This window comes from Nipponia nippon, unplaced genomic scaffold, assembly GCF_047370975.1.
Source record: "Nipponia nippon isolate SJK-2023a ecotype South Korea unplaced genomic scaffold, ASM4737097v1 scaffold_16, whole genome shotgun sequence".
NCBI classification, from domain to species: Eukaryota; Metazoa; Chordata; class Aves; order Pelecaniformes; family Threskiornithidae; genus Nipponia; species Nipponia nippon.
In genome coordinates, this window is record NW_028262332.1 from 5,928,743 (window position 1) to 5,941,567 (window position 12,825).

The 12,825-nt window shown below is 62.7% G+C and overlaps 2 protein-coding genes across 3 annotated transcripts; both read right to left on the reverse strand.

The window, feature by feature from the left end:
* Positions 1-13: 13 nt before the first annotated feature.
* On the reverse strand, positions 14-5,615 carry FPGS (folylpolyglutamate synthase). Of its 2 annotated transcripts, none has more exons than XM_087752980.1 (15): positions 5,537-5,615; positions 3,498-3,626; positions 3,335-3,388; positions 3,152-3,216; positions 2,958-3,072; positions 2,758-2,835; positions 2,423-2,484; positions 2,222-2,324; positions 2,066-2,143; positions 1,846-1,993; positions 1,666-1,764; positions 1,318-1,468; positions 1,144-1,219; positions 739-805; positions 14-642 (listed from the first exon to the last, which is right to left on the reverse strand). In XM_087752980.1, exons 1-15 carry the CDS (start codon positions 5,555-5,557, stop codon positions 215-217), a joined length of 1,674 nt encoding a protein of 557 aa, XP_087609106.1. In that variant the 5' UTR covers positions 5,558-5,615; the 3' UTR covers positions 14-214. The 2 variants fall into 2 exon arrangements, with proteins under 2 accessions (XP_087609106.1, XP_087609105.1); XM_087752979.1 differs by lacking the exon at positions 5,537-5,615 and adding an exon at positions 4,712-4,842.
* Positions 5,616-6,825: 1,210 nt separating this feature from the next.
* Positions 6,826-12,769, reverse strand: CDK9 (cyclin dependent kinase 9). The gene is made up of 7 exons (XM_009476915.2): positions 12,622-12,769; positions 12,027-12,108; positions 11,105-11,195; positions 9,023-9,189; positions 8,656-8,827; positions 8,431-8,579; positions 6,826-7,191 (listed from the first exon to the last, which is right to left on the reverse strand). Exons 1-7 carry the CDS (start codon positions 12,711-12,713, stop codon positions 6,826-6,828), a joined length of 1,119 nt encoding a protein of 372 aa, XP_009475190.1. The 5' UTR covers positions 12,714-12,769.
* Between the last annotated feature and the right edge of the window lie 56 nt (positions 12,770-12,825).

Below are 12,825 nucleotides of genomic sequence, written 5' to 3' on the forward strand. Positions count from 1 at the left end.
AGTCAGTCTCACCAAGGTGGGCTGGGGGCCGGGAGCGTTCCCCCCATGGCCAGTGGCCCCGGGGGGGTCACAGGCGAAAGGCACTGGGGTGAAAAGGTCTGAGGCGGGATGGGGTTGGGGGTCCCACGTCCCCGCCCCGGCTGCCGCCGAGCGTCATCGGGGGCAGAACCGGCGCTTCAAGTAAAAAGAGGTGCAAAGCCCCGTCCCCCCGGCGTTACTGGGAGAGCGCAGGGTCGAGCAGCCGGAGGACCCCCCCCACCAAGTGCAGGCTGCCGGTGACCAGGACGCGGACGGCGGCCGCCTCCCGCAGCAGCACGGCCCCACTGCTGGCGGCGGGGTGGGGGTGAGCCCCTGTGGCAGTGGGCGCTGCCAGCCAGGGGTCCCGGCCCTGTGCCACCCACCGCAGAGCCTGGGCCAGGCAGGGGAAGACGAGGGCTGGGGAATTGAGGGGTCGCGGGGCCGGGGGGACGAGGAGCAGGGTCCCTCGGGCAGGGGCCGGCTGCAGCAGCCCCCCCGCCCGCACAGGGGCTGGGAGCCAGGGGTCCTGCTCCCCCTTCTCCTCCAGCAGCCGGGTCCACGTCTGCTGGTTCTCCAGGCAGCGGGTCAGGGCGTTCTCCAGCGTGACATTGAAGTTTTGCTGGTCTGGGAGGGATGGGGGTCAGGGATTAAGGGGGGGGGCTGGGGAGGGGTTGGGGATGCGGGGGGGGCCGGGGGAGACCCCGGCTCCCCGGTACTCACCCATGTTGCTGGCCACCGACACCTCCATGAAGTTGGGGCAGAAGACAGCGTAGTCGAATTGGCAGGGCTGTGGGGAGAGGGAGGGTCAGCGCTGTGGGAGCCCTCAGGACCCCCCCGTGGGATTTCCACTGGGACCAGTCCCACACCAGCAGGGTGACGGGGGTTTGGTCCAGGGAGGGGGTGATCCGAGTGCCCCCCCCTGCACCCAGGGCTGCGAGACCCTTGTGGGGGGCACAGAGGTGGGGTACAACCAGGGACAGCAGGGTGGACAGACAGACAGACAGCACAGGGCATCAGCTCCACCTCGTGGCTCCCTGCACCCACAGCAAAGCAGATCCCAGCACAGGCAGAGAACCCAGGCGCCCGGGCGCAGTGACCCCCTCCACGGCCCCCCCAAAACCTCACCAGCAGCAGCTTGAGCAGCGCCGCCGTGTCCCGGTCCCCTGTGGCGTTGAAGAGCAGCACGCGCACCTCAGAGCCGCTGCGGGGAGAAAGCGTGGGTGGTCCGTGCCCCGCGGGGACCCCCAGCGCCACCACCGCACCCCACCGAGCGCATCCCCCCTTCTGTCTCCTCCTTACTCGTGGGGCTTGTCCTGGTTGAGGGCAGCCTGGCGGAACCAGCGGACGCAGGCCTGGACGCTGCTGGTGGTGTGGGCCCCGTCCAGGTACCACGTCACGGGGCCGTGGGGCAGCACCTGGGTCCGGCCCAGCCACTCTGTGTCCCGCAGGCCTGGGGGGGAGAGCACAGGGCATGGCTGGGACCCCCACACCCCCCTCCAGCACCGGGACCCCTGCAGGGATCAAATGCGGGGCGGGCAGCCAGGCTGTGCCCTCTGGCCCAGGCAGCAGTGGCCGGGGGCCCAGCGTGGCCCCCCCGAGCCCTGCAACATGACGGGGCGGGGGGGTCCCGGCACAGCCATACTGCACCTTGGATCATGGCATCCGTGGGTTGAAAGGCGGGCGCCAGAGGCACCGGCCTCCCCGCCAGCTCGGCGCCTGGCGGCACCTCCTTCAGCTCCCCGAGACCTGAGGGGGGACGGGCACGCCGCTGAGACCCCGGGGGCCACGGCGGGGTCCGGCCCCCCCGTCCCCATGCCCCCACCTTACCCTGGCAGCCGCGGCACTGCAGCCATGACCGCGCCAGCTGCAAGGCCAGGGCGGCGTTGGAGCGCTGGTGGGTGCCCGCCAGCCCCAGCTCCAGCACCCGGTGGCCCCCCTCAAAGGCGTCCAGCTCCGGGCAGAGGTAGAGGGGACACTGCAGGGAGAAGAGGCTGAGCCCCCCACCATGGGGTATCCCCCCATCCACCTCCCTGGAGACCCAACTCACCTCCCGTTCCTGGGCTCGGTCCCTCAGCACCTCCAACGGCCGCTCCGGCTGCGCCACGGTGAATGCCGGCACGCCAGGCTGCGAAGGACAGGGGTGCTCAGGGCCGTGGGGGAGCACACCCCAAAACCACGAGAGGGGGGAACTGGGTGTCCCTACCTTAAAAATACCCCCCTTCTGCCAGGCGATCTTCTCCATGGTGTCCCCCAGGATGCTGGTGTGGTCGATGCCCAGGGAAGAGACCCCACACACCACTGGCGCCCTGGGGACGCAGTGTGGCAGTGTCCCCGCTGTCCCCCCGCCGTGGGGACACCAGACCCTGGCGCCCCAGGGGACAGGCTTGGCCCCACCAGCTCCTACCTGATGATATTAGTGCAGTCGTAGGCACCGCCAATGCCAACCTCCACCACCGCCAGGTCCACCTGGGGACAGAGGGACACCAGAGCCATCACAGGGCTGCCAGCAGCACGTGTCCCCATGGATTTGGGGATGTGGGTGGGGCCACCACCCCTCCAAACCTGTGCCTGAACATGGGGGGGACCATCCACCGGGCACAGCATCCCCTGGTTACAGCCACAACAGCCTGATTGATGCAAGTTCTGCCCCAAGTGGGGGCTGGACCCCATACCCCCCCCCCCCCAAGGTCCCCGCCAACCTCACGTCCCCACCACAAGCTGGAGGCCACCACCACCTACCTTCTCCTGCAGGAAGACGTGGAAGGCCATGATGGTGAGGAAGCGGAAGTACGCCGGCATGCTGGCGTGTGCCGGGTCCTGCTGGGCAGAGTGCGTGTAAGGGGACGGCACGGGGCATCCCCAACCGGCGCTGGGGCACATGGCCTCAGGGGGGTCCCCGAGGGAGGGAACACCCCCCCACAATCCCCGCCACCCCCCACCTTGGTCTCCTCCAGGCGGTTGTAGACGAGCCAGAAGTACTTGCTGAAGAGCTCCTTGCTGATGGGCTGCCCGTTGATGCGGATCCGCTCGCGCACCTGCACCAGGTGAGGGGAGCTGGGGGGGCAGAGCGGGGGGGGCACGGTCAGGCACAGTGCCACCGGCCCCCCAAACCCTCCCGACCCTCCCTGCCCACCTGTAAAAGCCCGTCTTCAGCCCGTAGCTGCGGAGGATGCACTCGGTGAAGGCGCACGTCGAGCCCTGGGGAGACGGCAGCGTTAAATCCCTCCGCACCAGGGCAGGGGCAAACGGAGCCAGAGATGCCGGTAGCCCCCCTGTTGCCCCCCCAAGCCCCCACGGCACCGCCCGCCCGCCTCACCTTGCCCTTCGTCCCTGTGACGTGGATGATGTTCAGTCGATCCAGGTCCTCGACCTGCCGGAGGTCAACCACCCCGTGAGACCCCCGCGGCAGCTAGTGCCGAGCGTGGCGGCACTGCTGCCGGGATGGGGGGGGGGGGGACGATGACGGGGACCCCCCTCACCTTCAGCCCGCTCCTCTCCAAAAAGCCCTGCATGGCTTCCAGCTGGGCCTGGGGGTCGCCGCGCTCCCGCTTCACCTGCTCCAGGTAGCTGGCGTTGGTCTGCAGGGTGTTGAGGGTCCGGATGGCGTCCTGGAAAGACCCCCAGGGGCGGTGAGCATGGCGCCCGTCACCATGGCCTCAGGGCTGCACCCACCATCACGGCGCCGGGGGCCAGCCTGCCCTGCACCCACCACACCCCAACCCACCCCATCGCTCTTGGTCCCCTCGGCTGCCCACGCCAGCAGCATCTCCTCCGCCATGGCCCCGTTGGGGACGTGTCGGCAGTGCCAGCGCCTCTCGCAGGGACGCCGCGGGGATGGGCTACTTATCGGCGAGGGGAGCCCGCCCCTGCCCGGGTGCCCCTTGGCCCCGCGGGGGGGGCACAGGGCAGCCCAGCGCCCAGCACCCACCGCTGCCGCGGCGGGACAAGGCCGCCCGCGGGCGTGAGCGGGCGGCACTCCAGCACCGGCACGCCCGCCTCGCTGGGGTTTAATTAGAGGCGCAGTCGAAGCAGCAGAGCTGCACCTGCAGGGTGCACGTGGGACAGCCCGGCTGCGCGGCCACGGCTGCAGCCGCAGGCCGGCGGGGCCACCAAGCCCCCGATCCCGCGCCGGGGGGACGCGGGCCTGGCCCTGGCACCGCCGTGGGGACGTGGCGGGGGACAAACCCGCGTCCCCAGCGCGGGGACGCCCTGCCCCAGCAGCCGTGCCCCGTCCCAGCGGAGAGCGGCGCGGGCACCGGTGCCGCTCCCGGCTCCCGGGGAGGCTCCGCGCCGTCCCTCGGCCCCGGGCCCGACGCCGCCGTCCCCACGACGCCCGGCAGCCGCGTGGGCCCGGGACGGCCCCGCCCCCGCGCGGGATGCGCCGTGGCCGTCGCTGCGGGCCGGGGTCCCCCCGGTGCTGCCGGGGGAGGGGGGAGGTTTGCGGGGTGGCGGTCGGGCACCGGCTCGGAAAGAAGGGCGGCACGGCGAGCGGCGGCTGGAGCGGCCCGGGGCTGCGGGGGGTGGGGGGGGGTCGGTGCCCCGCCGTCCCGGCCCCGCGCCCCCCCGGCGGCCGCAGCCTGGGAAGGGGCCCGCGGTGCCGGGCTCCCCCCGCCGCCCGGTTCGCTGGTGCTGTCCCGGGCCCAGCCCCCGCCGCAGCGCCCGCTGCGAGGTCCGTCCCCGTCCCCCCCGGTACCTGATAGTCCATGGCGGGGGCGCACGCCGGCCGCGTGCTGAAGGGGCGCCCGGTGGCTGCAGCCCGCAGCGCCCCCCGCAGCGCGCGCAGCCCCCGCGCCACCATCCCGCCGCCCCGCGCGCCCGCCGCACGCGCCGCCGCCCGGAGCGGGACCGCCCCGCCCCGCCCCCTCTTCCCCCCCCCGGCCCCCGGGCCGCCATCTTTGAAGCGGGCAGTGCGCCGCCACGTCGGAGGAGGGCGCCATCTTTGCGAGGGGCAGCCGGGCCGGGCCCCCTCCTCCTCCTCCCGCGGAGCCGCCGCCGGGCGAGGCGCGGGGGGAGCCCCCGGCCGCCCCCTCGGTCGGGCACAGCCCCGGGCCCCCCGCCCCGGCCTCGGGCTCCTCAGCAGGCCAGCCCCGGGAGCCCTGGCCCCCACCCCGGCCTGGCACAGCCAAAGGCCGCGGCACAAGGGGCCGCGCTGGGGCCCCCCCGGCTCGCCCTCGCCCGGTGCCACCGGAGCAGCCAGGCTGCCCCGCTCACGCTACCCGTGCTGCTTCGTTCAGCCGCCGCAGCGCTAATTGCGCTGACCCTCCCGTTCACAGCGGTGAGGGGGCCTAGGGTCCGACCCCCCTCCCGGATCACCGGGGTGCTGTTTTACAGCACCGCCATTGAGGCAAACGAGCGACGCAAGGTTAAAACCAGGCGTTTGGGACAGGAGCGTGTTTATTCACAACCGGCGTGAAGTCAACTGGCTTATTGCTTGCAACCAACTTCATTTTTTGCAAAGAAACCAAGTCCCCCCCCCAGCCGTACACTGTTTCGGAGCCCCGCACCAAGAGAGATTTACCTTGTACACGTCCTTTATCATCCTCACTTTTTGTCCTGAGAACGGCCCCGCTCACCACCGCTCCCTCCCCTGAGACCTTATGCTACCGACGTGGCTTTTGCCATTAGTCTAGTTAACGGACAACCTATCAAATGCCAAAGGTTATCACCCGCTGCATGTCGTACACGTTATTTGTTTGAAAGTCCTGGGATCCGTGGGGCTCACCGAGAAGAGGGCCAGCTGCAGCCGACAGCCATGGAAGACAAAGTGTTCAGCGAGCAGCTGTGAAGGAGCACTTCGCTCTGGCAGAAGGTACGCGCACACCGTCACGGTGCATCGGGCTGCTTGCTGCTCGCGGGGAAGGCAGTGGTCTCACTCTAGACCCATACAAAGAGCTCCAGGATAGAGGAGTGAGCGGACATGTGAGTGTTTAAAGTCACCCTGCTCCCAGCACAGCGTTCCCAGTGCTGCCACGCCATCGCGGTGAGGCTGAGGCCAGCACTCGCGACTCCCTTCCCCATCCAAACTCCCACCGCAGCCAGCGCTGCGGGGAAAGCAGGCAGTGGGCTGGGTGTGTCCGACAAGACTCCTAATTGCAGTTTGCAATGAAGAAAGCATGGACGCCGCATGCTGTTACAGAGACCGACGATTCCCACTGTAAATCCTGGCTGTATGGAGCATCCAGCTCTGCCAGCCACCCCGCGGGTTTGCCCAGTAAGCCCCTTTCTTGGCTAGAGCCCAAACTCCAGTGAGTTAGTCACGCTGTCTAGAGCGAATCTGCCTTCCCCAGGACACCTCCGCGTTACTCAGAAGCACCTGCCTCGTCCTACATCAACGCTTCAGTGTTCAAAGGATACGTCCTGCAGGAGCTACGGCCAACCGGGAGAGCCGAGACACCTCCCAGCAGGGCCCAGTTTGGTCCAGGGCAGCTACTCCCAGTCCTGCTGGTCACAGCACCGTTTGCCAAGAGCCCCAGCGCTGACAGAGCCACTTTCTCCATCACCAGGTCCATAACAATCGATCCGCAAGATTAATGTAACCAATACAGACTGTTGCAGGGGGGGCATAGGCTCCATGCCAAAGCTGCAGGGAAACAACCGCAGGCTCGCCGGCGTCGCCTCCCCAGTCACGCGGCTCCGCGGTGGCTGAGCTGCTGCACGAGGAGAGGAGACGGCAGAGCTTGGTTAAAGCCAGCAGGCACTTCGCCTTGAAGAAAGTCCTTTCCCAGATGGAAGGACCTCGCCAGGACATCTCCGCTCAACGTGACCTGCGGAGGAGCCCAGCCGGGACCCCACTGGGGAAGCCCCTGCTCAAAACACCCTGTCGAATTCAGTCTGGTTGGTGGTGGCCGGGTTCCTGCCCTGGTTAGCCGGCTGCTGGGGCATGTGGCCACCCCTCCTGCGCGGCGGGGCCAGGTACTCGAACATGGACTGGTTGTGGGTGGACAGCATGTTTTTGAGGTCCGAGGGCATGGGATCTGACCAGAAGAAGTCGTGGTTCAGCGCATCGTCGCTGTCGATCCGCTGGGCGGGATCCAGCACCAGCAGCTTGTCGATGAGGTCAAGTGCGTAGGGGTCTTTAACGTAGGCTTTCAGGCGATCCTTCACCTTGCGCTTCTGGCCCTTGGGGAGATCCAGCTTTTCGTACAGCTCGTATTTATCCACGTTCGGCCAAACCTGGGAAGGGGCAGGAAGGGAGGGTTGGGAAGAAATAGTTACGGAGAGGAGAGGACAAGCCATTTTTGATGCTAACACCTCAGGCAAACCAGGGCGAGGTCTGCTGAGAGAACAATACTATTTTATAACCTCCAAGCCAGCAGACCTCATTCCCACAGCGTGAAGGAGGCACTAAAAGAGTGCACTAAAGCCTGGAGACATGTGGACAAGTCAGGACAGAGTCCTCCTGGTGTGGGAATGGCACACAGGATGCTCCTGGATTTCTGGTTCTCCCATAAAAGAGCTACTAGAGAGCACGGCTCAGGCCAGTTACAACATCCAGAAAGGTAAAATGATAAAACTTACCGCTAAATAACAACCTGGATGTGCGTGGTACCTTTTATCCTAAGAAAGCAAAGCCTGCTGCAATCACCAGCACTTAACCCTGGTCCGGGAGACACCACAGCAGGGATTTACATACAAAAGAAAGCACCTTCAATGTATGTACATGACGTATGTAACAGAGGCGTCAGGCCTCTGCAGCCGCCTGTGCGAACTGCCTGCCTATCGCACCCTGCAGATTACAGCCCTGGCCCAGAGACCCCTCAGCTCCGTCCCCACAAGAGGGCAGGACAAGCCGCTGTTCAATAAGGAGCTGAGAAAGGGCTGAGTGCTGGCACCAGGGCCCACCCCACGCCACAGATCACAAGCCAGAACTAAAGAGGCTTTTCAAGGTGACCACTGCAAAGCACCTGAGACCAAACCCCTCAACACAAAACAACAAGCTCTTCTTTAAGCAGAAATTCAGAGGGTGTTTATGACAGACAACCCCCAAACACAGACTAGAACACATTCCTACAAGTAACGTTCCATTCTTTCCCACCCAGCGCAGCCAGCATCCTCTCAAAAACAAGGACGTGACTCGCCCCTGCCGAAGGAGGTCTGGGAGGCAAAGTTCACCCTCTTCTCCTAAGGAGGTTGAGCACAAGTAACGCGACAGCTGTAGTTTTACACACAGCAGCAAGGAAAGTGCAGTGTCCCATTGCGCACTGGGCTCCCAGGAGGCAAAGAGCACTTGCAGGAGCTTCCCCAGCCTCCCTGCCGGCAGCGGACACACGCCAGTGCCTTGAACGCGCAGCAGCAGCCAGCGCACAGGGCAGGGAAGAGGCCCAGGAGTGCCGGGTCTCAGACCCTGCCCACACCACCCTCTTTGCAGCTCTCCTCCTGCCTTCCGCAGCTTGCCCGTGCTCTCGCCCTCACCTCCGGCGTGATGGATCCACAGAGCTGGCTGATGAGGGTGAGCTGGTGCTGCTCTGTGTTCCCCTGCATGATGGGGCTGCGGGTCCACATCTCTGCCATGATGCAGCCTCCGCCCCAGAGGTCAATGGGGGGACCGTAGTCCCGCTCCCCTAAATGGAGACGCTGCGTTAGTCACCCGGGGGCACAAGAAGGGCGGAGAAGCCGGCAGAGCCCATCACCTCCTACCTAGGAGCAGCTCTGGTGGCCGATACCACAGAGTCACCACCCGGTTGGTGTAGCGGTTTGGCTGACTGTTCTTAGCCAGGCTGAAAGCTCGAGCCAGTCCAAAGTCCGCAAGCTTGAGGACTCCGTCCCGCGTGATCAGGACATTTGCAGCTTTCATGTCTCGATGCAAGATCTGTACGAGGACAGACATAAAAAAGTTTAGCCATTAGGGTAACCTCCTTGGTTGCCTGGTGCCAGCAGGGCACTCGGACTCCGGAGGTGGAGGACAAGGAAGGGCTTCCCTCCAGCCCGTGCTAAGGCATCCGCTCCTTGCAAGGCCACAGAGAGCAGGGTGACCTCGGAGCACAGCACGGATCTGGCCTGTTACCTTGTTCCTGTGGATGTAGTAAAGTCCATTCAATAGCATCTGCATAACTTTCTTGATCTCTGAGAGCGTGAACTTGACGTGGGCATTGCTGAGAAGGCCAGCCAGGTCGTGCTCACAGAAGTCAAACACAAGGTAGATACTGCCCTTGCAGCGGTTGTATGGAGAGGCTACGGGAGAGGCAAGGAGGGACTGTCAGCAAGGGACCCTTAGCCCCGTCACAGCTCCTCCTGACCTCCAGCCACCCTGCTGCTCATACAACGCTCACTAGACAAAACCTCAGGGCACAGGAACACCGAGAACCAGGGACAGCCTGCAGGCCTCAAGATGCTTCGTAAAGAGGCACTAAGACAGCACAAATAGCAATGGCTGAATAGGAGATGAGGATCGGAGTAGTGAATGCCATCAGACAGGCAAGGGAAGGGCATGAAAATCTTTGAAAGCTTCTTTTTGTCTTGTTCTGTGCACGTACTGCCTGTGGGGTTTCCTCCCTGCAAGCTGCGGCCGGTAGGTGCACACACCACTAGCTGCCAGACAAGCACTATCGCTGATTGCATCAGTGATAGAGCAGGCACCTGCGAAGACAGCCCCAGGAAAAATGCAGAAACAGAGAAAAATCTATCTAACGTAACGCTGGAAAGTGAGGTTTTCTGCAACCTCAAAGCATCTACAAAAACGGACTGATCTGGATCAAAGTGATTTAAAACTCCAATTGCAATTTATAGCCAACAACAGAAAACCTCAAATGAAGCAATCGATTTCAACCTTGTTCCTAGAGCACACATGCAAAACATTATTAAAAAGAAAGGCTGATTTTCATCAGCTGTCATCAGCAAAACCTGCTGATCAGCAACTCCAACCGGAAAACGACAGCTAAGCTCAGCCCCCACGGAAACACACCGCTCTCCTCTGCCAGCTAGACTAGGTTTGCAGTTCCTGACACAGATACGGCCCTTACCGCACCTTTCCAGTGTAAAAAGAGAAAAGCGTCAAGTTTGAGAACAGTAAATACAACATTTCCACTTTACTGGCAACTGAGGTCAAGGTGGATTCGGATGAAAACTGGAATTCAAAAAAAAAACCCAAACAAGTGACTTGTCTACAAAAATATTTACCTTACGTACGCCAGCCACGCAATCATCACAACTCGTTTAATCACACAATGAATTAAAAATTAACTTCTTGTCAGCATTTCTACTCGTACTTGTTCAGACAATATCTACACGCAGTGGAGTACCAGAGTAACTTCAAGTTCCCAGTCCTAGGCCAGGGATTTCTACCAGTTCAGTGACCGGACTTTTAAAAAAAGTCCACCACCAGATACATGCCACTTTCGTTTTTATTTAACTGAAATGACTGACTAGAGAATGGCAGGCTTTAACATCAGCTGTCATTTCCAGAACTGTTTTTCCAGTACAAATCCATGTAGGAGAATGATACATAAAAACTAGCAAATGTTTTAAAGCAATTTCACTGGAAACGGAGCCAGGCCAGGTGCGCTGAGCATGCCAGTCACGCAGCAGTGGCACGCCGCGTGAGGTGGAAGTGCAGCTCAGAACCGCCCCACGTGGAGCCCCAGCCCTCACAGCACGAGCAGTTACTGTCACCCATGGAAACGCTGAGCGCGTCTCCAGCTGGAGCTGTGTCATCGGCTCAGAGCTGCCACGAACCATCCTAAGCCGACTGCGAGGGACGGCTCCAGCTCCTGACAGGGAACGGGCTGCGCGCAGCCACAAGATCAGCTCCATGCTGAGAACCCTCTACTTCAAAATCTCTCTGGCACTGGTTTATTTAAAGCCTCTCAGAGAGGAGTTTTCCAACACTGGCAGGATTCACCGCCATGGCACAAGCATATCCTAGCAGGACTGACAACAGCTTTTTCCACCCAGGCTGCAGCAACGTCCTAACCCATCTAGAACCTGTTTTCCAAGATGAGTGTACCATCACCCCACATCACATGCAGGAACAGAGGCCCGTGCTCAGCTAGAGGACCCCACTCCCAGCACAAAACACCAGCCTGCTCAGCGGCGAAGGAGGGCAGAAAGAAAACCAACAGCCAGCGCGCGAGAGACCCCCGCAAGCTACCTTTGGTCCTGCAGATTTCAATGAGGTTCACCACGTTCTCGTGTTTGAGCAGCTGGAGGATTTTAATCTCTCGCAAGGCTGTGATGGGGAACTGGAAAGGAGAAAGAGGACAGGGATTAGGAGCACAGGAGACCAGGCCACCTCTGCCTAGAAAGCAGGAGAGACGTGACCGCAGCAGCTTGGCAGGGGACCTGCTCAAGCAGCAGCATGACAGGGCACTGAGGGGCAATCAGAGCTTTAAAACCAAACACCAACACTGGGATTGCCAAAATGTATTCACCATTGGGCCACCGTTGACGAGACAGACTCTGCCACGAGACAGAGGTGTTTGGGTGGTGCCGAGACCGGCACACAGACACCCCTCCCTCCTCTCCCCGCACGTTTGTAACAGCTTAAACTGCAGGGCAGCCTCCCCAGCTGCTGCCTGCACTGTTTACGCTGTCGTTCTCTCCTCAGTTTGTCCCATCTCTGCACACCTCTGAGCACATGCCTTTCACACGTTACCCAGTTCCTCCACGAACGACAGCCAGCGTGGAGCCCTGCGCCAGGGGCAATGGGGTTTTGTGCAGGGGGATGGACGCGAGGGCAGTGTCACCTCCCAGCAGCCGTCCCGCACAGCCCAGTCACCTCACAGCTACAGCACCACACTGCTGCCATGTGCCTTTGCAGCCGAGAAGGTGCTAACAGGCCGTATGCTTTGGCAGGGCACCACAAGACCCAACGTTATCACAGTATCAGTAGGAGAGGAAAAAGGCCACAGCGGTGGGATCCTGTCCACACCCTTACAGGTTCGAGACCTGGCACATTATATCAGTAAATGTTGTTAAAGAACAGAGTGAAAATGCATCTCTGCCATCCCAAAGATTACCTTCCACCTATGTACCCCTCAGTCCAGGCCTTCCCAAACACAGCCCGCACTTACCCCCTCCTTCTCATTTTCCATCAACACTTTCTTCAGCGCTACTTTCTTGCCCGTCTGACGATGTTTGGCTTTGAAAACTTCCCTGTAAAAACAGAAAGAAATCTGTAAGCAGCACAAGGAAGAAGGGAAGGAGCCAGATGCTCCTGACCAGGGACAAGGCCAAACAAGACACACTAGAGAGCCACACAGACAGCTCTGTGCTGAGCCTAACCAGCCCGGCCATGTCCCATTTGGACCAAAGGCCCTCAGGACGGGCTGAGCCAACCCAGAGCCCACAGCTCCCCCAGCCCCGCGAGGATTTTGGGCGAAGTTGCACGTTTTGGGCAAAGCTGCAGGTCCCCGCCCTGACTGTAACTCTCCTCGGCCAGAGCCTGGGACAGCGTGGGGCCTCGGGGTGGGAAAAAGAGGGCTCGGGGGCGAGGCTGGCTCCCTGGGGCCGGAGGGGTGACTGGGGAAAGGCCACCCGAGCAAGGGGCACTCAGGCCCGGGGCGGGCAGGCTGCGGGTCCGGGCCCGGGCAGCAGGCCCGAGGGCGGGGTAGGCCGGGGAGGGCCGGGGCCGGGCGCGGGGCGGGCCGGGGCCAGAGAGACGCTCACCCGAAAGTGCCCTGCCCGATCTTGGCGAGCTTCTCGTACTTGGAGACCTCGTCGCAGAAGGGGCACTCCACCATGTCGTACTGCTTGGCCATGCCGCCCGCCGCCGTTGCTACAGGGACGCGCCACGCCCCTTCCGTGGCGTTCCCCGCCCCTTCCGGTACTCGCACCACCCTCCCGCTACCGCCCCGCAAAGCCTCCTGGGAC

Bases quoted from the DNA above. Each gene is read 5' to 3' on its own strand.
- FPGS (XM_087752979.1), bottom strand. From the start codon at position 4,816: ATGGTGGCGCGGGGGCTGCGCGCGCTGCGGGGGGCGCTGCGGGCTGCA. The intron at 2,325-2,422 runs GTAGGAGCTGGT...CTGCGTCCCCAG, and splicing joins GACTGCACTAATATCATCAG to GGCGCCAGTGGTGTGTGGGG. The intron at 1,994-2,065 runs GTGAGTTGGGTC...TTCTCCCTGCAG, and splicing joins ACCGAGCCCAGGAACGGGAG to TGTCCCCTCTACCTCTGCCC.
- CDK9 (XM_009476915.2), bottom strand. From the start codon at position 12,713: ATGGCCAAGCAGTACGACATGGTGGAGTGCCCCTTCTGCGACGAGGTC. The intron at 9,190-11,104 runs GTAGCTTGCGGG...CCTCTCCCGTAG, and splicing joins TGAAATCTGCAGGACCAAAG to CCTCTCCATACAACCGCTGC. The intron at 7,192-8,430 runs GTGAGGGCGAGA...GCCCCTTCCCAG, and splicing joins GTGGATCCATCACGCCGGAG to GTTTGGCCGAACGTGGATAA.